The 24,164-nt window shown below is 54.7% G+C and overlaps 2 protein-coding genes across 3 annotated transcripts; one reads left to right on the top strand and one right to left on the bottom strand.

Annotated features, from left to right (window-relative positions):
- Positions 1-264: 264 nt before the first annotated feature.
- SLC2A4 (solute carrier family 2 member 4) lies at positions 265-6,052 on the top strand. 2 transcript variants are annotated; one of them, XM_007166457.3, is made up of 12 exons: positions 265-554; positions 803-925; positions 1,819-1,935; positions 2,044-2,216; positions 2,303-2,427; positions 2,541-2,656; positions 2,757-2,919; positions 3,006-3,193; positions 3,373-3,477; positions 3,626-3,727; positions 4,222-4,425; positions 4,930-6,052. In XM_007166457.3, exons 1-12 carry the CDS (start codon positions 522-524, stop codon positions 5,131-5,133), a joined length of 1,653 nt encoding a protein of 550 aa, XP_007166519.1. In that variant the 5' UTR covers positions 265-521; the 3' UTR covers positions 5,134-6,052. The 2 variants fall into 2 exon arrangements, with proteins under 2 accessions (XP_007166519.1, XP_007166520.1); XM_007166458.3 differs by lacking the exon at positions 803-925 and having other exon boundaries at positions 272-554.
- A 431-nt stretch (positions 6,053-6,483) lies between these two features.
- On the bottom strand, positions 6,484-12,556 carry YBX2 (Y-box binding protein 2). Its single transcript, XM_057537081.1, has 9 exons — positions 12,188-12,556; positions 11,468-11,531; positions 10,022-10,055; positions 9,075-9,164; positions 8,161-8,445; positions 7,903-8,006; positions 7,456-7,633; positions 6,968-7,052; positions 6,484-6,870 (listed from the first exon to the last, which is right to left on the bottom strand). Exons 1-8 carry the CDS (start codon positions 12,468-12,470, stop codon positions 7,002-7,004), a joined length of 1,089 nt encoding a protein of 362 aa, XP_057393064.1. The 5' UTR covers positions 12,471-12,556; the 3' UTR covers positions 6,484-6,870; positions 6,968-7,001.
- Between the last annotated feature and the right edge of the window lie 11,608 nt (positions 12,557-24,164).

Here is a 24,164-nt window from a genome sequence, read left to right as displayed (position 1 = left end):
GGGCTTTGAAGTTGCTTCTTCAGCCCCGAACCTTGGGCGGTGGGCGGAGTCCTCACACTGAGGGGAACTTGGCCTCCAAGGGTCCCAGGACCCCCTTTTCAAAACATCCGGGCCGGAGGCCGGCGGGAACCCGAGGGGCGTGTCTCGCCGGGCACGCTGACGGGCGTGGCCTCGCTGGCCTACCCTACAGCAGGTGCCAAACTCTCAGCCTCACGGAGGGGCGTGGCCTTCTGGGGTGTGCGGGCTCTTGGCCAATGGGTGCTGTGAAAGGCGTGGCCCTGGGGACCGCCGGGGCTGCTCTTCGGGTCTTTCCCCAGCCGGCCAGGCTCAGCCAGATCCCCGGGAGCTGCTCTCTGGCTCCTCGGCTTGTGGCTGTGGGTCCCGCCAGGCTCGCCATCCACACAAAGCTCCGCGACCCCCATCGCCCCCGCTCCCTCTGCCCGCCAAAGCTAGGGCCGCAGACCCCTAGTCGCCTCCCTCTCATCTACAGCAGCTCGTGCGTCTCCAGTTCCTAAGACAAGATGCCGTCGGGCTTCCAACAGATCGGCTCCGAAGTAGGGTTTGGCATGCGGGGGCGCGACGCGGACACGGGTCCCGCTTTTCTCGGGCTGGGGTCGCGGTTGGCGGTCCTTGCGCAGACGCAGGGGGTGGGGGGTGGGGGACTGGCTATTTATAGCCGGGCTGGACAACCCGTGACGGTCGGATTCCAGTCCCTCCAAGAGGCATAGCGGGTCTGGGGGATTATTCGGGAGCTAGGACCACGGCTGGATTCTGCGAGTCCAGGGTTCGCTCCCTTCTCTAGTTGGCAGCGAGTTGCGCCGGGATCGTGGACACTCTGCCCTCAAGAAAGCAGATCCAGGCGGGTCTTGCCCTCCAGCAGCTGTCCGTCTGTCTCAGCTCGCCCGCAATTTTTCGAGGACCGGAGGTTCTCCGTAGGCCCCCCCCCCAACTCTTGGCAGTCCTCCAGGACGCTGAACTTTCCCTCGCCCCACGGTTGGTGGAGGGGTAGAGGGGAGTGTCAGCCCTTCCTCCCCCAGCTCAGGTTTCCGTTTGGAGACAGTCTGTGCCGCCAGCGATGAGCCACCACCGCTACCGCACCTCATACCACCTTCCCGCCCCCATCCCCTGGGCAAGGCTCTCCCAGGCAAAAGCCAGCATGGCCCCCTGCCCTTCGTCGCAGCTTAGAGGGGGAAGGGAAGCCGGGGCGGAGACAGAGAAGGCCATAGGCCAGGAGGAATGACCTCGATGTCCTTTTGGGAATTGCCTTTCTTGAGCCTGTTGGGGGCTTCCGGGAGCCCGCGGAGAGAACCCCCAGATGGGAGGGGAGAGGACAGAGGCTGATGACGATAATGCACTTGTCACTTTATAAAACCAGCACTGTTGGGGACACTGTTAACGTTTGATTTTGATTTTCACACTTTCACTGACAGGTAGGCAAATTAGGCAACATCACCCCTATCTCCCCAGTTTAGAGTGGGGCAGTGACTTACCCAAGGTCACACAAATCTGAACTCAGGTCTGTAAGGCCAAGCCTGTCCCAAGGTCACAGAGGAATTGTGAGACCCAGGTCCTCAAACATTTCTCTGCCTACTGGACTCAAACATCAGTTTCTCCTCCATGCCCTGGTACTCTCGGGTTCTTCCTGCTCTTGTTTACGTTGAGATCTTCAAGCGATTCCTAATATGGCCCACTTTCCCTCGCCCAACATGTTGGATGGAACCCAGCATCTCAAGGCTCCTGCTGGGCCTGGGCCCCTGGAGGAAGAAAAGATGCCATGATTCCATGTGATATGCCTCCTCTCTGCTTCCGCCTGCCCAGGATGGGGAGCCCCCCCAGCAACGAGTCACTGGGACCCTGGTCCTCGCCGTATTCTCCGCTGTGCTCGGCTCCCTGCAGTTTGGCTACAACATCGGGGTCATCAATGCCCCCCAGAAGGTGAGGGGCTACAGCCGGCAGAGTGGGGTGCCCAGACAAGGCAGGGGGTGTTGGGGGTGAGCAGAGAGGGAGGAGTCTGCAGGGAATAACTCCTGTGCTGTCCCCCAGGTGATTGAACAGAGCTACAATGAGACGTGGCTGGGGAGGCAGGGGCCTGAGGGACCCGGCTCCATCCCACCAGGCACCCTCACCATGCTCTGGGCTCTCTCCGTGGCCATCTTCTCTGTGGGTGGCATGATCTCCTCCTTCCTGATTGGCGTCATCTCTCAGTGGCTGGGAAGGTATGGGGCTGGAGGGCAAGGGAGAACAGGAAGGGAGCCAGAGTACCAGTGCCCTAACTCTCACAGCCCCACTCTTTGCCTGCCAGGAAGAGGGCAATGCTGTTCAACAACGTCCTGGCAGTGCTAGGGGGCGCCCTCATGGGCCTGGCCAAGGCAGCTGCCTCCTACGAGTTGCTCATTCTTGGACGGTTCCTCATTGGCGCCTACTCAGGTACCCGCGGGCACTGTGGTCGCGCCCAGTGCCTTGCTCTCCTTCACTCTCCCTGGGCTTGGGGGTCAGAGTGGGCAGCTGCCCTCAGAAGCTCTCTCCTTCCCTCTGCCCAGGGCTGACGTCGGGGCTGGTGCCCATGTACGTGGGGGAGATCGCCCCCACTCACCTGCGGGGCGCCTTGGGGACACTCAACCAACTGGCCATCGTCATTGGCATCCTGATCGCCCAGGTGACTGGACCTGGCCTCACGGGAGGCTGGGCAGGGGGTTGGGGTAGGGCTCTGGGGACAGGCTGAACGGCCTGCACTCCTTCCCACCCTTCTGCCACAGGTGCTGGGCTTGGAGTCCATACTGGGCACTGCTACACTATGGCCACTACTCCTGGGCATCACTATGCTGCCTGCCCTCCTGCAGCTGGTCCTGCTGCCCTTCTGCCCAGAAAGCCCCCGCTACCTCTACATTATCCGGAACCTGGAGGGGCCCGCCAGAAAGAGTGAGCTCCCGCGCCATCTTGCTGGAGCCTGTCCTCCTCCCAGGCCCCCTCCCTACCCTCTCAGACCTGACCCTCCTCACCTCCAGGTTTGAAGCGCCTGACAGGCCGGGCCGACGTGTCTGAAGCGCTGGCTGGGCTGAAGGAGGAGAAGCGGAAGCTGGAGCGTGAGCGGCCACTGTCCCTGCTCCAGCTCCTGGGCAGCCACATCCACCGGCAACCCCTCGTCATTGCAATTGTGCTGCAGCTGAGCCAGCAGCTGTCGGGCATCAACGCAGTAAGTATGCAGCAGCCTCCAGGAAAGGCAAGGGTCAGGGAAGAGCCTGACAGGAGGGAAGGAGGGAGCACGCCCCCTCCATTAAAATTCAGGGTCAGTCCAGCTTGGAGTGGCTGCAAGGGAGGGAGGGACCCAGGGACCCATCCCTGCCATCCCCTTTTCTTCTCGCCCACCTCTAGGTTTTCTATTATTCAACCAGCATCTTCGAGACGGCGGGGGTAGGGCAACCAGCCTACGCCACCATCGGAGCCGGTGTGGTCAACACGGTCTTCACGTTGGTCTCGGTAACTGCTGGCCTCTGGAAGGGCCCCCACCATTGGTTTCACATCCCTGGGCGTCCTGGAGTTCCAGCTCTTGGTTGGCCCCACCCACCTAACCCCTCCCACTTCCCAAGCCTTAAAGGCCCCTTGCAAGCCCTGACTCTCCCCTCAGGTGTTCTTGGTGGAACGGGCTGGGCGCCGGACCCTCCAACTCCTGGGCCTGGCAGGCATGTGTGGCTGTGCCATCTTGATGACCGTGGCTCTGCTTCTGCTGGTGAGGCCTAGGGAGAGGGAAGGGGACCCGCGGCCCAACCCAGGGGAACTGCCCCAAGGGGCTCTGTAGGCAGCCAGGGCCATGCCTCAACATACATGCCTTTGATCCTGAGGCCAGGCCGTATGCCAGGACCGTGCTACCGACGGACCCAGGCTGCACTTCCTCCTCTGGGTGGAAGCTGTAGCACAATCCTGGCAGCCAGGGAGGAGAGCCCCTGTCGAGCCCCAGGACCAATAATAATTCCTAAGGACCCAGCTCTAGAACCAAGTGGGAATCCACAGTCATAAGAGCTGGGAGACCACATGTTCCCTCTGCCCTGAATTGGCAAAGGGTAGCCAGCTGAATGTCAAATGCTCAAGGACCTATTCTAACCAAGGGTGGCCGGCCCCCTGTGAGCGGCTGGGAGGGGTAGGTGCCAGTTTGCTGGGTTGAGGGCAAAGGAAGATCCAGAAAGACCTGACCTGAAATCTCCACCCTCCCTGCCTGGCCCCCAGGAGCAGGTTCCAGCCATGAGCTATGTCTCCATCGTGGCCATCTTTGGCTTTGTGGCCTTCTTTGAGATTGGCCCTGGCCCCATCCCCTGGTTCATCGTGGCCGAGCTCTTCAGCCAGGGACCCCGCCCAGCAGCCATGGCTGTGGCTGGTTTCTCCAACTGGACATGCAACTTCATCATTGGCATGGGTTTCCAGTATGTTGCGGTAGGTCCCCTGCCCTGTCCCCATCTCCCACGTGGTCAGCCAGAGGACGGCAACTCACACTCACAACTAGCCCAGTTGCTTTCCAGTCAGCATTTCCCCCTTTCCCCTGCCCATAGAGTGCTGGTCTGGGGATCACTTTGATGGACCACGTGGGTCCTGAAGACCACGGGAACTGACCTAGATTGGATAACAACAGAGGTTTCTTAACAAACTAGTGGCATAACTTACTTAGACTAGGAGTAATATTACAAACTTCATATTAATACCGCAAATGGCCGGGAATCTACTCTGACTTCAGTGACTCAGGATGGTAAGAGAGGGTAAAACCAGGAGAGTTGGGGTTCAGATAATTCTTTTCTCACTAAATTCTCCTGGTAATTTCTCTTGCCCCACAAAGGAGCCACCTGCTTTGTGCAGTATCCCTGTGAAGGCCTTAGTCCCTGGCTTGCCTGAGGCCACCCGTTCCCTCCCCTCTGTCAACACCTCTTTCTCCACTTGTCCCAGGATGCTATGGGTCCCTACGTCTTCCTTCTATTCGCGGTCCTCCTGCTTGGCTTCTTCATCTTCACCTTCTTAAAAGTGCCTGAAACCCGCGGCCGGACGTTTGACCAGATCTCAGCCGCCTTCCGCCGGACACCCTCTCTTTTAGAGCAGGAGGTGAAACCCAGCACAGAGCTTGAGTACTTAGGGCCAGATGAGAATGACTGAGGGGCCAAGCAGGGGCGGGAGAGCCAGTTCTTCAACCCGCCCAGAGACCCCCTCCTTTCCTCTGCAGCACTTTAACCCTCTCTTCCCCATTACTTCCAGGGTGGAGACACCCCCTGCAGCCTGGTGGAATTGGGAAGCTGGAGGGAAGGGTGGTCTGAGCACCCCCCTCATTCCCCTCGTGTGACTCTTGGATTATTTGTGTTGTGGTTAGGCTGTGGCCGTGGGGTGGGCCATTCTCCCTTCTCGTCCCCTCCTTCCTCTGTAGCCCACCCGCACCCCACCCCAGCTCCAGGGTACTTCCGCCCCCGGCCAGAGTAGGGGGATTATAGGGAGGAGAGGCTGTAAGACTGACTTTCTGGTGGGCATGAACTGAAGCCAAGAGCAGGACTGGAGAAGAGATATCCAGTTCCTGCCACCTTGGACTCCTCCCACTCTGGCACTTTCTCTGAATTCTTACCACAGACTCTGGGTGAAAGGGGGGGGGTCTGTCTTGTCCCCTCCAGGGCAAAGGACGCACCCCTCCCAAGGTCTAACCTCACCTCTCTCACTGCAGGCTCAGTGCTCTTGCTCGGCCTTCGGGGGTGAGAGGGAACACACATCCACATGTGGGGAGAGTAAGGGACAGCAGGCGCCTCTCTAGACTCAGGGTTCCGGGCCCCACCCCAGCTGCTCCCCAAGGCTGCCAGACGGGGGCCCCAGCTCTTTTCTCCTCTCCCATCCCGGGAGGGTGTTGTACCCAAAGGCTTTTGACCAACTAAGGGAAAGAGGGATTTGAAAGGCTGCCTGTGAACGCTGGGCTGGGAGGAGCCTTCAGATATTTTTGTATATGTTTGAAAAAGAAGGGGCAGGGAGAAAAAACTGAAGGTCTGTTGTACTAAATGTATATATATATAGATCCGTATATAAAGTTACTGTATGAGATGAGCGTCCTGTCATGCGAAGACACTCCGGGATGGGCTGAGGCAGGGACCATAGCCACCCCAACCCCCGTCTCCTCTCCATCCTGCCTCAGCTCGAGGCCGCAGAACCCTCTGGATGCTGTCACTCACTCACCCCCCCACCTAAAGAGTTGTAGTCACTGCTTTCCTTAACGGTAGTAAATGCTCGGTAAGGTGACACTGCAGGTGCCAGACGCTGCTCTCGGCACTTCAGGAAACACTCATTCTGCCAGGGAGGCATTAGCCCCGTTTCACAGATGGGAAAAGTCAACTTCACAGGGATGAAGGCACTTCTGCAGAGCCGTACAGCTAGAAACGTGGGCACAAGGATCCGAGCGCAGGCCCTGCCACCGCCCCCCTCTACAGGGAGTTACCAGCGAGGCTCTGAACAGAAAAGAGGCAGAGACCAAGACAACAGGAAAGCCTGTTTTTGTTTTTACTGGAGGCTCAGGTGGCACATGACAGTTCATAAAATGGCTTCAGAGGTAGGGGGTAGTGGGGAAACAAAAAATAAACTGGGAGGGGAAAGAAAAACAACCAGGAAGAGGTAAAAGCTGGCTGGTTCCTTCTCAGCCTGATTTAGGGGAGGGAGTTGGTGCCTCTGAACAATAAGGATGGATCCCTTCCTTTAACCCTTGGTCAGGGAGAGAGAGAAAAAAAAGCCAAAGGCTGTTGCTTTGGCCCTCCTGAGTCTCCAGGAAAAAGGGGAAAAGCTGGTGTTTTGATGTCATGAACTGTGGGAAAGCGGGGAGGGAGGTGCTGGGTAGGATACAGGTCAGTTGGAAAAACTGGCAGATACCTGAGAGGAAGAGAGACCGAAAAATCACGACCGGCAGCTTATCACCACCCAGCCCCAACCCCACCCTCTTGGTACCCGCCCTGGGCTTGCCACTCACCAGATGGTGGCTCTGGGTGTCCTTTGAGTTGGAATCACTCCGGTATGGTGGTTGGGGGGCCCCCACTGTTGATGGGGGCCGAGGGCTAGAGAGAACAAGGGTGGTCGACTGAGACCCTCTTGTCCTTTGGAGCCCCCAACTTCAACCTCCTCCCACCTTTTCTCTTCCCGTTCCTCCCCCAGTTCACATCCACAGGCTGGTGCTGGGGCTCCCAGCAGAGCTGAGAGGGAGTCTGCAGGGGGTGACGTGGGCTCGACCGCCTCTGCTGGGGTTTCCTGGTGGGTTGGGGTGCCCGCCAGGTGTACTGTCTCTTGGGTTCAGGCTGCGTGAAACAGGGTGGGTGGGAGCAAGGTCAGGAGAAGGGGGACAAAGAGTGGGAAGGGAAAGGAAAAGAAGACAGAAGTGGGGGAAGAAGGGAGACAGGCAAGTTGGCCCCAGCCTTTTCTTTCATTCTCCCCCACCACACACTGACAGTCCAAGGTCCTCACCTCCGGGGCTGTGGGCTGCCCGGGTCCAGGGGGCTGCTGCCGTCTCCGCTGGAAGTAGGGGCGGTTCCGTGGGCGCTGGGGCTCAGGCCGGGAACCGTCAGTGGGGCCTTGGCTGGGCTTGGTCTCGCCATCCCCACCTTCTGTGGTGGGCTGCTGGGGTGGCCTGGGGTGGAAAGGCCTGGGGAGAGAAGCAGGGACCCTGAAGGGACAGGAGCCCAGTGTGGACCACGTCCCTCCCTCCCAGGGCCACCCAGCAGAGGTGGACCAGCCTGCCTCTCCATCCCCACCCCACCCCAGCAGTGCCTGCTAACCCCTGGGCACCTCAGCAGTAATCGCGCAGCTACCCAGCTCTCGTGACCACTGGCTTCAGGGCCATCCCCCTCCCATCCTCCTGTCCCCATACTGGCTGGCGAAGGGGAAGACAGAGCCCGGGACAGGGAGTCTTACCTTCGGTACCTGGGCCGGAATCTGGGTGGGGGGACCCGCTCATCTCCCTGCTGTTGGTCCCTCTCCAATGGGGCTGTCTCTTTGGGCTCTGCCCCGTCAGTGCCCTGGGAACACACAAAGGCCCGGGTGAGCCGGGTGGCACCAGCTGTCCAGGCGTCTGCAGGTCTTCCCAGGCCACCATTCTGCTTCGTCTGGGGACTCTGGTCTCCAGCCTCACCAACTCTCGCAGCTGGTTCCCACGTTCCCAGTTCCCCTCACCTCTATGGGCTGCTGCTGGTTGGGGGGCCGAGGGCCTCGCACAAAGCGCCGTCGGTAGAAGAAGGGTGGTGGGCGCCGTCGTCTGGGCCGCTGCCCGGAGTCTTCAGCACGCTCCCCTTCGCGGCCTGGTTCTGTCCCGCCTGACGGAGCCTCTGCCACCATGGGTGGCGGGGCAGCTGGGCGGGGCCGGGGGATGAATCGGCGGAACCTACGTCGGTTGGGGGCATAGCGGCTGCCCTTCACTGGCACCCCTCCGGGCCCAGTTACATTAGCAGCTTCTGCGCCCTGCAGGGGGAGGTGGGGAGGAACGGGTGAGAACCTGCTCCAAAAACAGGTGCGCAACCTTCCCAGCCTTGCCTGAATCATTGTCTTCCCGTCCTTCCAGCTAAACGCTCCTCTCCAGCTTTCCTCCAGTTCCTCTAACTTCTACTTCTTTCCACCCTCCCCAGAGAAGGAGTGGCAGGTGTTCGGACCCTTCTAGGAGGGGCCACATCTGCAACTGGTCCTTTTGAAATAGCTGCCACTGGACCCTCTTGAGGTTTAGCCTGGAGGTGGGGTGGGGGTGGGGAGGGAGAAAGAGGGCTGGCAGTAGGTGTCCATCTCCGGGAGGGCTGATTCTGAGAGGAGAATGTGGGCACGGGCCCCCCGCGGAGAACAGGCATGGGAGTATTTGGTGAACTACACAGAAACCCAGATACTGCTGACTGGTGACAGGGACACGTTCTTTAGGACATCCCTTGGAGCGGCCAGAGCGTTAAGGACAACAAGGTCTGCGTGAGGACACAGTCCTGGTCCTACAGCCTGGGCTGCTCAGCCAGAGGAAGAGCTGGCCTGAGGAGGCCAGAGCCTCAGGGGACTTCCAGGCCACCCTCCCATGGCTTGGTGGTTTCTCTATCCCACCGCAGCCCCCGAACCTTCTCTCCTTCCACGACATCGAACTCCACAGTCTCCCCATCTCCAACGCTGCGCAGAAACTTCCTTGGGTTGTTTCTTTTAATAGCTGTCTGGTTAGGGAAGGGCCAGGAGAAAGGTGAGGACAGCCAGCTGGGAGTCTCTCGCACCCTGCTGGGTCCACCACCCAATTTCATTCTTTTCAAAATTTTATTGAATATTTATGCGTTGGGGCTGGAGGGTGGAGCAAGGAGAAGGCAGTCAAAGTTTAGCAGGGGAAAAGCCACAAACTAGGGGCTTTCAAACAACTGTGCATTTCACCATGGTCCCCAGGACACACTCCCTCCTCCCCGACCCCTAAAGGATTTCAAGAAGGGAAGCAAGAAACATGAACTCAAAAGCAAAACAAAAAGCCGAGAGAGTCTTAAGTTGCAAAGTGGGTAAAACGTACTGTTTCTTACCTCAATCCCACTGAGAGCGCTTTCCACCAAAGCAGTGGTTCTCAAACTGTGCGTGCATCACAAACACCTGGAGAGCTTGTAAAAACAGGCTGCTGGTCCCTCCCCCAAGCCTGATTGATTCGCTAGGTCTGAGGTGGGCCTGAGAATTTGGATGTCAGGTGATGCTGCTGTTGCAAGGACCACACTTTGAGAACCACTGCACCCAAGTAGCGCAAGCCTGTGTCCTTTCCCTCGGACACTGCCTGTGATTCATTCCGAGGGTGTTCACAGGTCCCAGTAGGTAGTGAGCGTGCCAGGCCCAGAGGGCAACAGGTACGTTTCTTACAGAGACAACCCAACACAAGTGGGGCCAATGCAGTCAATACAGGCACCTGAGGCGGGTGGATGGGGGAACTATTTCCGGGTAGGAGGTGAAAGCTGGAGAAACATGATCTGTGCTTCTAAGGATAAGGGCAAAAGCCATCAGAGAGGGAGGGTTCCTCCCCTCAGAAAGCCAACCAAGCTCTTACCTGGTGAACAAAGACATCCTCCTTGGTGTCATTCCTGCAGGACAGGATGGGTTGTTAGGGGGTGACTTTGGTAAGGCGCTCACCTCCACTGAAGCCTCCCTAGCTGCCATTCCTAAGACTTGTGGCCCCATCCTCTCCACCTTCCATGGCAGCTTGGGGTGAAACAGGGCCCAGGGAGTGAGACAAGAGCAAGCGGGGGCCCCCTGAAGCTGGTATGAAGCAAATATCCCTAAAACCTCTATGAAAAACCTGGGCTTCACGAGGAAACGGCTGTGGGGGGAGGCAAAGGCACCTTGAAGGAGGTGGGCCAGCTTTCACCTGCTGAGCACTCCACCCTCTACTCCGGGGCACCTTAGAACCTGGTGGTGCTGGGTATAACTGTCCCCAGCCAACAACCCCTCTTCCCCAACCCACATCACGGGTGGAAAATTCCACTCGGTTTCCTTCCTTCTATAGTCAAGGAGGGAGAAAGTGGGGACGGAAGTTGAGGTGCAGAATACGTTTGAGGAGGGGAAAATGGGTCAAGAACTTGCTCCAAATAGCCACAAAACTGTATTCTCAGCCTGGAGGTGAACCCCAGGCCCCCTCTCAACACACCAAGAGATCAAGGATGAGAGAGAATATTCGAACTGTCACGACCTTGCCTATCACCCCAGTTTATCCTAGCACCCCAATGGGGGAGGGGAGAGGTTTTCCCTCAGAACCTCCCAGGAGTCCTCATTTCCAGAATTAGAAAGGGACCCTTCCCTAGAACAAGTGTTCTAGCTTTAAAGCACTTAGATCTGCACAAAGGTCAGCCTGCTAAGAGGGAACTGGGACCTCCCAGGAGGTCTGGGCTCGGCAGGGTGCCTGGGCTGGGGAAGGGCCTTCTGGGAGAGACCTGGCTCCGCTCAGAATCCGCCACTACGGCACCGCCCAGTGCGGGGGCGGGGGGTGGGAGGGGCTGCGGAACTGAAGGAAAGAAGCAGCCTCAGGCTGAGTGCTGGCGCCTCCCTTCCCCAACCCCCACCGGACGCAGTCCCATCAGGTGGGGGATTGATTCAACGAGCTAACAGCTCCGTAAGGGAGATGAGTTATGAGAGTGCTAAGTGTGCTGCCCTAAACAGGAAATGAGTGAGGATTCCAGCCCGGAGGCACAGAGAGCAGGTACATTCTGCCACAAAGGCGGCGGCAAACTAAACCAGAAGGTGACCCAGACAGGCTTGGGAGGGTCAGAGCCAGGTTTGCCAACTTCCTAGATCATTAACCCTCTGCTGCCCTTGAAGATGTGGAGGCGGCTTCGTCTTGCCCACATCTGTGCTGTGGTTAAAGACTTTTAATCAGCGTCAGCTGGACATTGCAACCATGTGCCTTGGTAGGGGTAGGGATGAGGCTGGAAAGGTGTCCAGTCCCACAGGCCAGTTTGGAAGGCACCCATTCCACCCCCTCCCTGGGTTCCTCAGATACCTGTTGATGAATCCGTAACCATTCCGCACGTTGAACCATTTGACAGTGCCCAGGACTTGGATTGCTGCCCGGCAGGGATGCAGTGGGGACAGTAAGATGGGGGAAGAGATGGAGTTTGACTCAGTTTTGAGACACTCCAAAATCTAGTCTACCTCCCTATTACCTATTAAGCTTAACTTCACGCCAACCAGGTTTCATCCAGTAGCTTCAAGGCATTCTTACCCCAGTTCCACTACGTAAATGGAAGCGCCCATACAGGGGGGCTCAGGCTTTCAAAACTCTTCCGATTCTAAGGCACGTTCCTCACATCCTACAAATCAAGGCCCTTCACCTAGAACCGGGTACTCACCTGGTCCACGAAGTTCCGCCCTCAGGTCATAACTGAGGGTCTCTCTAGCCCTCCCAGTGTAAGGATCACTAGTGCACTTTCTTCCTGGTCTCAGAGATTTACCTAATACTAACCGGAGTCATCAAGGCCAAAGTCTCCCGCCCCGGGGGCGTGGCCAGACCCTACCAGACCAACCACACCCTCCCGCCCAAGAACTGCAGGATTTCCCACCAGGGGAACCCACTTCGGTCCGCTGGCCTCAACCTAGCTAGTCCTTTGAGTCTCGAGCCAAACCGGCCTTCAGCTTTCCGGACCCCGCCGGGCTCCACGATGCCCCTCCCCCAGCCCGCCGACCCCCTTCGAGCAGCCCTGGCGCGCGCCCCGCCCCTCACCCAGCACCGGCTTGTCCGCCTGACTCCGGGCCGGGGGCGCGGGGGTCCCCGAGGCCGCCGTCGCTGGGTTGCCAGGGGTGCGGGGGCCCGGCGCCGAGGGGGTCCCAGCAGCGAGGCCCGAGGCGGCTGCGGCTCCGACTCCGCCGCCGCCCGCCCCGCTGCCTGCTTTCTGTGACTCCACTGCGGGCACCGGAACCACCACCGCTACCACCCCTGCCGCCGTCGCGGGCACCGTGGCCGCGGGGGCCGCTGTCGCCACCACTGCCGCCTCCGCCTCGCTCATCCCGCCGGGCCCAGTACCGGCCCCCGCCGCCACCTCCTCCTCCTCCGCCGCCGCCGCCACCGGCCCGGCCCCTCCCCCTGGCTCGCGAACCCACCGCCCCGCTTGGTCCTCGCGCCCCGAGCCTCGCCTGCACGCCGGCAGCGGGCCCTGAGCCGAGGCCAATCGCAGCCCGCAGCCGCGGCGCGCGCAGGCCACGCCTCCCGGCCACAGGCCAATCCTAGCGGAGCTACCCCCCCCCCCGGGCCAGCAAGCCTGCCCCGCCTCCTGGACTTCGCGCGGAGGCCGAGGCCCCCGCCTGCAGCCTCGTAAGTACACCTGGGCCCCGCCCCGTTTCCATCACGTGACCGGCCCCAGCCCAACCCATTGGCCGACGGCCTCTCTCCCCTCCTCCCCCGCCCCTTTCCACCGGCCGCGGGAAATCAAACGGGCTGGTCGCGCCCCAACCGCCACCTGGTCTCGGCACGAAGGGCGGGGCGGGGGGCGCAGCTCCTAGGTTGCCTCTGACGACCCGGGCGGGGGGCCTGAGCCCGCAGCCTCGGTCCCGGCTGTGAGCGGCACCGCTCGCCTCCACTCTCGAGGCCACCCTTGCCCGCACAGCGCCAGGTGTGGTTGCTTTCTCCCAGCCCGCCCGACCCTCTCCCTAGAGGATGACCCGCACACCCTGGCCTGCGGGATCAGCCCGCGCGGCCGGCTAGACTTGCCAGCTCACGGTTGCTCTCACAAGCCGAGGACTCTCACTTTTTAGTTTGTTTTTGAGGTATAATTTACATACAGCAAAATGCACAACTCTTCGCTGAGTTTTGATAAACGTGTTCATCCGTGTAATCAACACCTTAATCAAGGTGTTTTTCCCTCGCTCTGGGAGGTTCCCTCGAGCCCCTTCCAGGCAGGTCCAACCTCCGCACAAACCACCGCTGTTCTGATGTTTTCCACCGGAGATCAGTTTCAGGGTCCACAGTGCTGGGCGCTTTGGTCTCCGGCTGGGTGGGGCCTCCGTCTCCAGCTCCTCGCCCTCTCCCTGGCCGCTCCCTCCGCCTTCTTTCTTTTATCCAACTGGCCAGGCTCTTCGGACTCAACGGCAGTTTCCTCTGCCTCACGGCAGTTTCCTCTGCCTCCATGTCTCTCAGGGTGACTTGGCTTCAAGTACCAGCTTACATATCACTCCTCACTATCACTTCTTTACTTTTCTCATGGCATTTTTGGAAATATGAAATTGCTTATTTATACTATTCCTGCCCGCTCCGAAACTCTTAAACCGTGAACTCCACAGCAAAAACCGTGTAGTTATGCCTGACGCCTGGATCAGTACCTGGCACAACACTGGCACGCAATATTGCTTGAGCAAATGAATGGTCCCCATTCCACAGAGGAAAAAGTTGAGGCCCTGTGCGAGGCTTGCCCCGGGTTTCTCGGGAGTCCGGGTGTCCGGCCCGGGAGACGCTATCTCCCTTCCAGAAAGATGCGGCTCCAGAAGCCGCTCCCGCCGAGGGCCGTCTCCCCGACCCGGGCAGGACGCGTATTTTTAGCAGGGACAGCACGCCGCCGGGCAGCACACGTGCCCCCAGGCTCTGCCCGGCCCCACGTGCGCTTCCGCAGCCCCGGAGTCACCCGCCAGGCCAGGGTCTGCTTTCCAGACCGCCGCCGCTGCCAATCCCGGTGCCGGCGCGCCCTCTGCCGGCCGCTTTGGGAGACCGCCCGCCCCTGCTTCCTCTCTGTCCTTCCACCCGCTACCCCGCCAGCCCCACCGCTCCCACCCTATCGCAGTTGAAGATTCTGTTTCCAAGGACATCGGGCACCGGAAAAAGAGAAAAGATGCGAAAACAACTAAATCAAGGCGAGGCCGTGAAGGATAAAGAAATGACCACCCTCTTTTAGACTATTAAGGACCGACTTACCTGTATCCAGCCCTGAGCTCAAGGAATTCGAGAAGCATGAGACCAAGGCTGCGGGGAGGCAAGCAAGGTAACTCACAGTGTGACCCCGGAAACCAAAGAATCGCGTGGAAGGTACAGAGGGAGCTCAGGTTTGGACTGGTTAACTGTAAGGTTAGAGGGTGAGAGAGAGGAAGCTCACAGAAAGGGTGAGCCCTGTTTGTAGTAAAATTAAAAATATGTCAGGAGATCAAGGGTGCTGCAGGAAAAGTACATTCGGCCGACAGCACCGAGACATGAAACAATACTTAGGCATGCAACAGTTACATACTCTCTATCCCCATGTATAAGAAGTAGCAGAAGCCACAAAGATTTGCAGTTAATATCCCTGTTCAGTTGAAGGGTTTGTGCATGTAATTTTCTGGTTATTTAATTTCACACACACACACCCCCCACAAGGCATGCGGGATCTTAGTTCTCCCACCAGGGATAGAACCCGTGCCCCCTGCAGTGGAAGCCCGGATTCTTAACCGCTGGACTGCCAGGGAAGTCCCTATTTAAATATTTTTAAGTACTATAGATAACAAGGGCTCCAGGCATTCTTGTGAAAAGGCTTCCTCCTCTTACTGTCCCTCTCTTTCTGTCATTTCCTGCCCACCTGCAATCTGGCCTATCTTGTTCACTGTTAAAAATAAATAAATAAATAAATAAAACAAAACCCCTACCTCCTTCACTCTTGCTCTACACCTCTCCATCAATTTAACACAAAACTTCCTGAAGAAAGTCTCTACTGTCTCTACTTCCTCATCCTTCTTTCACACCCCACCAACCCACACCTGGTTTCTGTCCCCACCACTCCACTGAGGTGGCTTCACCAATGGTCCACACCCTCTTCTTAACTGAGACGTTTGGGGCCTGGTTTTGGGTTCTCTTTCAACTCCATCTGCAGAAGTGGTCCTGCCAAAGCTTCCACAGCTTAACCTTCCCCCATGCCCTGATACCTCTCCTTCTGTGGCTTGTTCTCCACCAGCCTCAATCTTTCCTGGACTGTCTTCTCCTGTCACCCCCTTCTATAGTTAATTTTATCCATTCCCCTGGTTTTGGTGACCATCTGCTACTGATGGCGCTTAAACCCGTGTGTCTCCAGCCCTGAGTCTTTCCCACCTTCTAGCAGACTCTGAGCCAGGCATCCTCTAGCCAATGGCTTCTCAGGCTTCTGAAACGTAAGTCCTCATCCAGGCTCCTCTTTTTCCCCCTCCCATGCTGAGTTATGTCACCACTTACCCACAATCATTCCTTAGTGCCCATTCCTCCTTTGTAGAACAGTTTCCCCTGGATGCCCAGGCTCAGCACAGCAAAGGTGAAGATTTATGGTATCAAACTGAGATATGTGAAAGATTTACAACATGCTGTTGCCTCGCTCTAGCCCTTAGTACCAAACACTACCAGCGACTTTCGCCTCTAACTTTCTCCTTGCTGCCCAAATCAAGGTCTATTTCTTCTTCTCTCTGCTAATACCTGCTCTCTTATTTCTCAGCTGCTACCAAGAGAGTGTTCCATACCTACAGCCCCTCCCTCTCTTGCCCCATTTGCTCTTTAACTACTGTTAGCTCTGCCCTCTCCTTTTCCAGGCTCTGCTAGCACTCCGCCAAATCCTTGACCTTTTCTCTGCCCTCTACGTCCTGTCCTAGGTACTATATCTGATATTACTTACTGCCTCCTTCTTGAAACCTCCTTGTATTTTGGGTTTTTTTTTAACCTAATTGCAGTAAGAGTCAATATTTATTGAGCACTAAGTATGTGCCACATGCTGTGTTAAACACTTTAAATGTCTTCAGTCATTTACTCCTTCCAGCAGCCCCGAGAAGTGGATACTAGTATAATTATCCCCATTTTCCAGATAACGAAACAGAGGAATAGTGAAGTTAACCAACCAGCCTAAAATCACACAGCTCTTGAACAAGCCAAGCTGAGAATCCAGTGCAGACCAGCCCAACTCCAGAGCCCATCTTCTTTCTTTCTTAATATTTACTTATTTATTTATTTTGGCTGCGCTGGCTCTTCGTTGCGGCACGCGGGATCTTCGTTGCGGCATGTGGACTCTTAGTTGCGGCATGTGGGATCTAGTTCCCTGACCAGGGATCGAACCCGGGCCCCCTGCGTTGGGAGCTCAGAGTCTTAGCCACTGGACCACCAGGGACATCCCCCAGAGCCTATCTTCTAAGTCGCCAACCTCCTTCCACTGTGCTGGGACTATACTTTCCCATCTTCCCCAACAATCCTTTGACCCCCACATTCCCTCTAGTCCTTTCCATAAGTCAGGCTTTTCCTTCGAAACTAAATTTTTTTTTAATTTATTTTTTATTGAAGTATAGTTGAATTACGATGTTGTGTTAATTACTGCTGTACAACAAAGTGACTCATATACATTCTTTTTCATATTCTTTTCCATTATGGTTTATCACAGGATATTGAATATAGTTCCTTGTGCCCTACAGTAGGACCTTGTTGTTTATCCATCCTATATATACCAGCCTTCGAAACTACATTTCTTAAAAGACTGTTTCCATCACCCAGGTTCTGCTTCTTCCCTTGGGAGGGGGGAGGGGCATGAGGAAAGACACTGACATCTGCCCTGTCACTTAGTTCAATGGACCCTTTTTTTGCCCTTGTTCCTCCACCTCTGTCTATGTGACGGATGTAACTGGAGACCATCTCCTTCTCAGACTTCTTCGTGGGCTCCTCAAGCTTTTATTTGCCAGAGTCCCCAGTTCTTCTGTTCTGACTCTATCACCTTTGGGGAACTCGTCCACTTCCACTGCTTCAGCTATGACCTGTTACGGGTAGAATTGTGTCCCCCAAAAGATACGTTGAAACCCCAACCCCTGGTACCTGTGAATGTGACCTTATTTGGAAATAAGGTCTTTGCAGATGAAATGAAATCAAGATGAAGTCATTGGGCTAGGCCCTAATCCATATGACTGGTGTCCTTATAAGAGGAAACTACCACGTAAAGACAGACACATAGGGACAATGCCAGGCGATGACAGAGCAGAGACAGAAGTGCTACAGCTGCAATCCAAGGAGTGCCTGGGCTACCAGAAGCTGAAAGAGGCAAGGAAGGATTCTCTTTTCAAGACTTGGAAGAGAGGGTAGTCCTGCCAACATCTTGATTTCAGACTTCTATCCTATAGAACTGTAAGAATAAGTTTCTGTAGTTTTCAGCACCAAGTTTGTGACACTTTGTTACAGCAGCCCTAGGAAACCAATAAACAACCCAAACACAGATGACTATGCCGCCAGTCTATGCCGCTAGCCCAGACCACCCTCCTGAGCTCCAGATCTGTGATGCCCAGCTGCCAACTGGAACTCTCCAGAGTCCCCTGTCTCGGGAAAGGGCTCCAGCATATCTGGCTGTGGTGATATGCACTCTGCTGTGCTTACCTGTTTCACGCCCTCAGCATTTCTCACCTGCATCCTCTAGAATTGCCCCCCTCCCATCCACTTTTCACGAAGTACCCCACAAGCAGAATAGCTTCCCAGTCATTCTGTCCTAACCCTGGCTTTATTTTCACTATAGTATTTATCAGTACCTGGTATTTTCTTGTTTTTAATGTATATAAGCTTGGGTTCTTGGCTGTCTTCTTCACTGCTGTATTCTAAGCATCTAAAATTGTACCTGGCATCTGGTAAGTGGCCAGTAAAGAGTTGACTGAATGAAAGAAGAAAGCCAGAAAGATCTTTCTAAAATGCTTTTTTTTTTTTTCTCAGTACAGATCTGTCATCACAGAAAGTTCTAGCAGACAGCACTGTTACACAACACTCTCTTTCAACCTCAACTTCCATGATACTAAATCTGTTCTCAAAGTTCCAGGGATTCCCTGTTTGAATTAACTTCACTGACATTTATTGAGTACCTCCTCCGACCATGTGGTGGGGAAGGCAGGGTGGATGGAATGGTCACCACAGTGCTCCTTAGCAACTCTGTGTGTCTTCTAAAAATAGTTCAGGTGGGGAATTCCCTGGTGGTCCAGCGCTTAGGACTCTGGACTTTCACTGCGGGGAGACTGGGTTCGATCCCTGGTCAGGGAACTAAGATCTCATAAGCCAGGCGGCGCAGCCAATAAATAAATAAATAAATACATACATAAACAAATAAAAATAGTTCAGGTAGTTTACAATAAAATATGCCTGTTCATTTATTTCTTCAACAAGCATTTAATGAGCACTTTCTGTGCGCCAAGGTGCTATAAAAGGTGCTGGGAAGACACTTATTCAGTGCTGAATAAGATACTCCCTGCCCTCACACCACTTACAGTCTAGTAAAGGAGGTGATGAAATAAGTCAACAGATATACATGATAATAACAGATGTAATCAAAGCCATGAAGGAAATGCACAGATTGATATGATGAAGAATAGGAGGCTGTAAGGGGATAATCTAGAATTAGGCCATCAGGAAAACACTGCTAGGAGGTGTGTCACAGTTTATGCTGTGACCTGAAGGATGAGAAGAAGACAACCAAATGTTGGGATTAGAGAAGAGAGTTCCAGGCACCTGAAAAAAAAATTAGTGCAAAGGCTCTGACGCAGAAAAGACATGAGCCTATCAGAGGAAAATGTTTAGTGAACAAGGTGGAGGATGAGATAGGGCCAGATTAGCCAACGCTTTGGAACCTGGATTTTATCCTAAGAGTGATGGGAAGTCTTTGAAGGGTTTTATTTTTATTTATTTATTTAAAATTTAAAATAAATAAATAAATTTATTTATTTGGCTGCATTGAGTCTTCGTTGCGGTGCGCAGGCTTCTCATTGCAGTGGCTTCTCATTGCAGTGGCTTCTCATTGCAGTGGCTTCTCTTGTTTCAGAGCATGGGCTCTAGGCATGCGGCTTCAGTAGTGGCAGCACGCAGGCTCAGTAGTTGTGGCGCACGGGCTTAGTTGCTCCACGGCATGTGGGATCTTCGCGGACCAGGGCTCGAACCCCTGTCTCCTGCATTGGCAGATGGATTGTTAACCACTGCGCTAGCAGGGAAGTCCCCTTTCAAGGGTTTTAAAAGGGGGAATGAGTGATATGGTCTAATTTATTATTCTTTAATAAACTTTATTTTTTTAATTAAAAAAATTTTTTTTGGCCACACTGCATGGCTTGTGGGATCTTAGTTCCCTGACCAGGGGTCCAACCTGCGCCCTCGGCAGTGAAAGCACCGAGTCCTAACCCCTGGACCACCAGGGAATTCCCAAAACTTTATTTTTTAAAGCAGTTTTAGGTTCACAGCCAAATTAAGTGGATGATACAGAGATTTCTCGTATACCCTCTGCCCCCGTGCACGCACAGCCTGCCCTACTTGACTTATGTTTTAAAAGTATTACTTGGCTGCTCTGGGGAAAATAAACTGGAGGGAGGCAGAGGTGATGGGGCTGCGGATTAGTGAGGATGGAGAGAAGTGGACGAGTTTGAAGTACGTTTTGGAAGTAGGGTCTGCAGGGCTTGGTGGTGGACTGGATGTGGCGGTGAGAGAAAAGGAATCACGGAATCTAGGTTTTTAGCTTGAACGTGGGCAGATGCTGATGCTATTTATTTCCACGAGAAACCCTAGAAGAGGAACATAGTCAGGAGCTTGGTTTGGGGCTTGTTTGAAACATCCAAGAAGAGGGCTCAGGCAGGCAGTTGGAGGGATCAGTCTGCGGCTCAGGAGAAAGTTGAGTCTGGAGCCCCGCGCAGATGGGATTTACAGCCCTAGGTCAGGCTGAGCTCCCTATGAAGTAAGTGTTGAGCTCTCTATTGTCACAGATGGGGAGATAGTCCCAGAGAGGCTAAGTGACTGGGCCAGAGTGATGCTGAGAACTTGGCCTCTGTACACGGGTACTGAATTGAATCTCGGAGACAGGGTTTTGGGTGAAGTAGAAAAGCATAGCCTTATTGCTTTGCCAGGCAAAGGTGGACACAGCGGGCTCATGCCTCTCAGAATTGTGTGTCCCAACCCATGAGGAATTGGTGAGGAGTTTTTATAGCAATGGTTCAAGTGTAGGGTTGCTGATAAGATTAGAGTGTGTGCAGGGCCTGCACTCCTTTAATCTTGTCTCAGGTGGTCTCCTAATTTTTTTTTTTTTTTTTTTTTTTTGCCTGGCATGTGGGATCTTAGTTCCCCGACCAGGGATTGAACCTGCACCCCCTGCAGGAGTCTTAACCACTGGACCAGGGAAGTCCCTGGTTTCCTAATCCTGATGAACTTCTCTGGTTCCTTTAATGCTGCCTCAGGTGGTTTCTTGGCTGGTCCTCCCTTGTCTCTGTCTGCATCCTCTCCCTTCCCGACTACCAACTGTTTGAATCTGCCCTTTGGAACCCAGGGAAGGCCATGGAGGCTGGAGTCTGTTCCCTACAAACAAGAAACGGGACAGAAAGGCTTCTGTGCCTAGGAGCCCCACAGGGTTCTGCTCGTTTTCAAAAGCTACACAATGTGAGTGGCCCAGGAGTGGGAAGGGCATGACTGTGTTGGGAGGTGCAGGAGGCCTGCAGAGGCTCTGGCGAGGAACAGCTGGGATGGGGAGGTTGGAACCTAAATCCGGCAGGCCTCGAATCCAGGCAAAAATCCTGTCCTGAATCCAGAGGCATCTGAATGATGTCTAAAGCGCTTTACTGGGTTCTTCTCAGTGGAATTGACTCTTCCCAGAGGACTAACCCCTTTGGTGAGGATTTAGTCCTCCCTGGCAGGCTGCAGAAGACAGTGAGGGTAGTTTGGTCAGATTAAACTCTGACATTACAGCTCAGTCTGTAATGAGCCCAAGCAGCCCCTAAGATGGGCTATGCAGATGAACTGCAGGGCAGACCTGAGGAACTTCCTCTTCAGGGTTGGCAGGAGGGGAGACTCCCTCCTCTCTAAACAGGCAGGAGATGGGCCTCAAGCAGGGGGAATCCTCTTTCTTTCTTTTTTTTAAAAATTAAATTAATTAATTAATTAATTTAGGCTGCATTGGGTCTTAGTTGTGGCACGCGGGATTTTCACTGAGGCATGCCAGATCTTTCATTGTGGCACGTGGGCTTCTCTCTAGTTGTGGTGTGCGGGTTTTCTCTTCTCTAGCTGTGGCACGCGGGTTCCAGAGCGCGTGAGCTCTGTAGTTTGCGGCACGCGGGCTCCAGTTGAGGCGTGCGAGCTCAGTAGTTGTGGCGCAAGGGCTTAGTCGCGCCTCTGGCATGTGGGATCTTACTTCCCCGACCAAGGATCCAACCCACGTCCCCTGCGTTGCAAGGCGGGGAATCCTCTTTCTTGTCCAAGAAGAGGATTCCATCTCTAAAGCTGGTTTCCCCTTTGTGAAACTAGGAGTTCGTGAGTCCGTCTCACCTCTGAGTTGCCCGGTCCCCTTTTCCTTCAAAGAACAAATTGGGGGCACCAGTGCCAAGAAGAGTCAGTTATTTTAAGCTGAACCGAGCATCGTAAAGAGGAGGAGAGATGAACACAGGAGAGAGAAGGGCATGCAGGTCTTGGGCCTGTTTCCTGGCAGGTCAGGACAAAGTGGCTCTGATGTGTGCCCTGAGTAGACTCTTTAATCTCTAACTTCAACTCACATCTCACTGTTTTTGATTTTGTTTTGTTTTTGAGATATAATTGACATATAATATTATATTTGTTTCAGATATACAACATAGAGATCTGATATATGTATAGATTGCAAAATGATTATCACACTCTATCTAGTTAACATCCATCACCACACATAGTTACAATGTTTTCTTCTTCCTGTGATGAGAACTTTGAAGCTCTACTCTCTTAGCAACTTTCAAGTATACAATACAGTGTAATCAGCTATAGTCACCATGCTGTACATTACATCCTCAGGACTTTTTACTTTATAATTGGAAGTTTGTACCTTTGACCCCCTTCACCCATTTCACCCACCTGCCACATCTCACTGGTCTTTTTTTTCCATGCCACATGGCATACAGGATCTTAGTTCCCCCACCAGGGATTGAATGCATGCCCCCTGCAGTGGAAGTCTTTTTTTTTTTCCACATTCTCAACTTTATTTCCCATCCTAGTGATGGCTCCTCTGTACAGCGTAGGAAAGGGACCCCCACCAGGGGTGCGGAGAGACAGTGTAGGCCGGACTTGACCGTCAGTGAAGGTGATGAGGATGACCAGAGACTGGCAACCACACAACAGGAAGCCAGGGGTGGCCCTTCCAAGTCTCATCAAGGACCCAGAGTGGATTTCAGAGCCCCAAGGGCCTGACGGTGCGATCCCCAGAAGCCAAGGTCCACAAGCCATCAAGGAGTGCCCAAGGCCCCAGTGAGGCCTAGAGGGCCAGGGTGTCTTTGATGAGCCTGTGCCTGGTGGTGGTGACAGAGGAGCCCAGGGTGTCAGTGACTTGGAAGGAGATCTTGTAGAGGTAGGGCTGCACGTCCCGCAAGCCCGTGTCAAACACGTTGTCCACCTCCGACTGCGAGGGCATCTTGGGCATGTACTCGTGCTGGTTAATCACCTCTACAATGTTAATGATCTTCTCGCAGAGCTTCTCACCCACCTTCTCCCGGCAGATCTGCCGCTCCCTGCAGTGGAAGTCTTAACTACTGAACCGCCAGGGAAGTCCCCTCACTGGTCTTAAAACCCTCTTTCTTCTTGATTCCCGCTGAGCATCTGGCAGTTTCTCAGGCTCAGATTGCTGCCCCTCCTCATTCATTCATTCATTTATTTATTCATTCTATAAACATTCAGAGCTAGCCACGTGTCAGGCTCTGTGGTGGGTGTGGGGACTACCCCGCTCACACGGAGCTCAGTGTCTGGAGAGGGAGACAGACATATTGTCTGTAGGACAGGTGATGGGTAGGAGTGAGCACAGGGGCCGTGAGGCAGAGAAGATGCCATTCAAGTTAGCCTGGGAGTGTCAGGGTGGCATGGGCTGGAGATGAAGCCAGATCTCAGTGCTGAAAGGCACACGAGAAGTGGCCAGGTGGAGAGAGGGGAGGCAGGAATGGGATTTGGAGTGACCAAGTGACTGTGGGCGGGTGCACGGGTCCTGGACCCAGGATACAGCAAGGGTAGCCCTGTTTGAGGATTGAGGCCCTAACCTGCCCCTTGGATCTTTCTTCTCTCAACACAGAGGCCATCTGCCCTTCACTTCCTCTCTTATACCTTGAGGTATTCTTTTTGTTTTTTTTTGGCCTCTCGGCTTGCGTTCCCAACCAGGGATTGAACCCAGGGCTCCTGCAGTGGGAGCGCAGATTCCTAACCACTGGACCGCCAGGGAATTCCCCTTTGAGGTGTTCTTTTCATGGGTCTAGACCAGCCAAGAAGGGTTGATACCCAGCTAATTTTGCTTTATCCCTTGCCCACCGAGTTCCCAGACCCTCCCTCACCCTGTTGAGAGCCGATCTTTCTCCAGGTTCCTCAGCTCGGGTGTCTCCCTGCCAAAAGAACTGCCGGGCTTCCAGGCTGGGTTTGGCCCCTCTGGGTGCTCACTCAGCCCCCACGTGCCTTGCCGTCGGCCGCATGGCTCTGCTCTGCAGTTGCCTGGCTACCTTTTTTAAAAAATATATTTATTTATTTGGTTGCACGGGGTCTTAGTTGGGGAAGGTGGGCTCCTTAGTTGTGGCATGCAAAGCCTTTAGTCACGGCACGCATGTGGGATCTAGTTCCCTGACCAGGGATTGAACCTGGGCCGCCTGCATTGGGGGTGTGGAGTCTTAGCCACTGCGCCACCAGGGAAGTCCCCTGGCTACCTCTTCAGTCTGGCCACAGGGCTTGGCCCAGAGCGAGCCTCAGTTTCTACTTGGAGAGTGAATGACTGAGCAAACGAATGATCTAATGCTCTAGAGTCATTTGTGAT

This window comes from Balaenoptera acutorostrata, chromosome 20, assembly GCF_949987535.1.
Source record: "Balaenoptera acutorostrata chromosome 20, mBalAcu1.1, whole genome shotgun sequence".
In the NCBI taxonomy this organism is placed as follows: Eukaryota; Metazoa; Chordata; class Mammalia; order Artiodactyla; family Balaenopteridae; genus Balaenoptera; species Balaenoptera acutorostrata.
Note: the sequence above shows the minus strand (reverse complement) of the source record. Positions and strands in the feature narration are given on the sequence as shown.

Bases quoted from the DNA above. Each gene is read 5' to 3' on its own strand.
- SLC2A4 (XM_007166457.3), top strand. From the start codon at position 522: ATGCCGTCGGGCTTCCAACAGATCGGCTCCGAA. The intron at 2,657-2,756 runs GTGACTGGACCT...CTTCTGCCACAG, and splicing joins TTGGCATCCTGATCGCCCAG to GTGCTGGGCTTGGAGTCCAT. The intron at 3,728-4,221 runs GTGAGGCCTAGG...CCTGGCCCCCAG, and splicing joins CCGTGGCTCTGCTTCTGCTG to GAGCAGGTTCCAGCCATGAG.
- YBX2 (XM_057537081.1), bottom strand. From the start codon at position 12,470: ATGAGCGAGGCGGAGGCGGCAGTGGTGGCGACAGCGGCCCCCGCGGCC. The intron at 9,165-10,021 runs GTAAGAGCTTGG...TTCCCTAACCAG, and splicing joins AGGATGTCTTTGTTCACCAG to ACAGCTATTAAAAGAAACAA. The intron at 7,634-7,902 runs GTAAGACTCCCT...TTCTCTCCCCAG, and splicing joins TTCCGGCCCAGGTACCGAAG to GCCTTTCCACCCCAGGCCAC.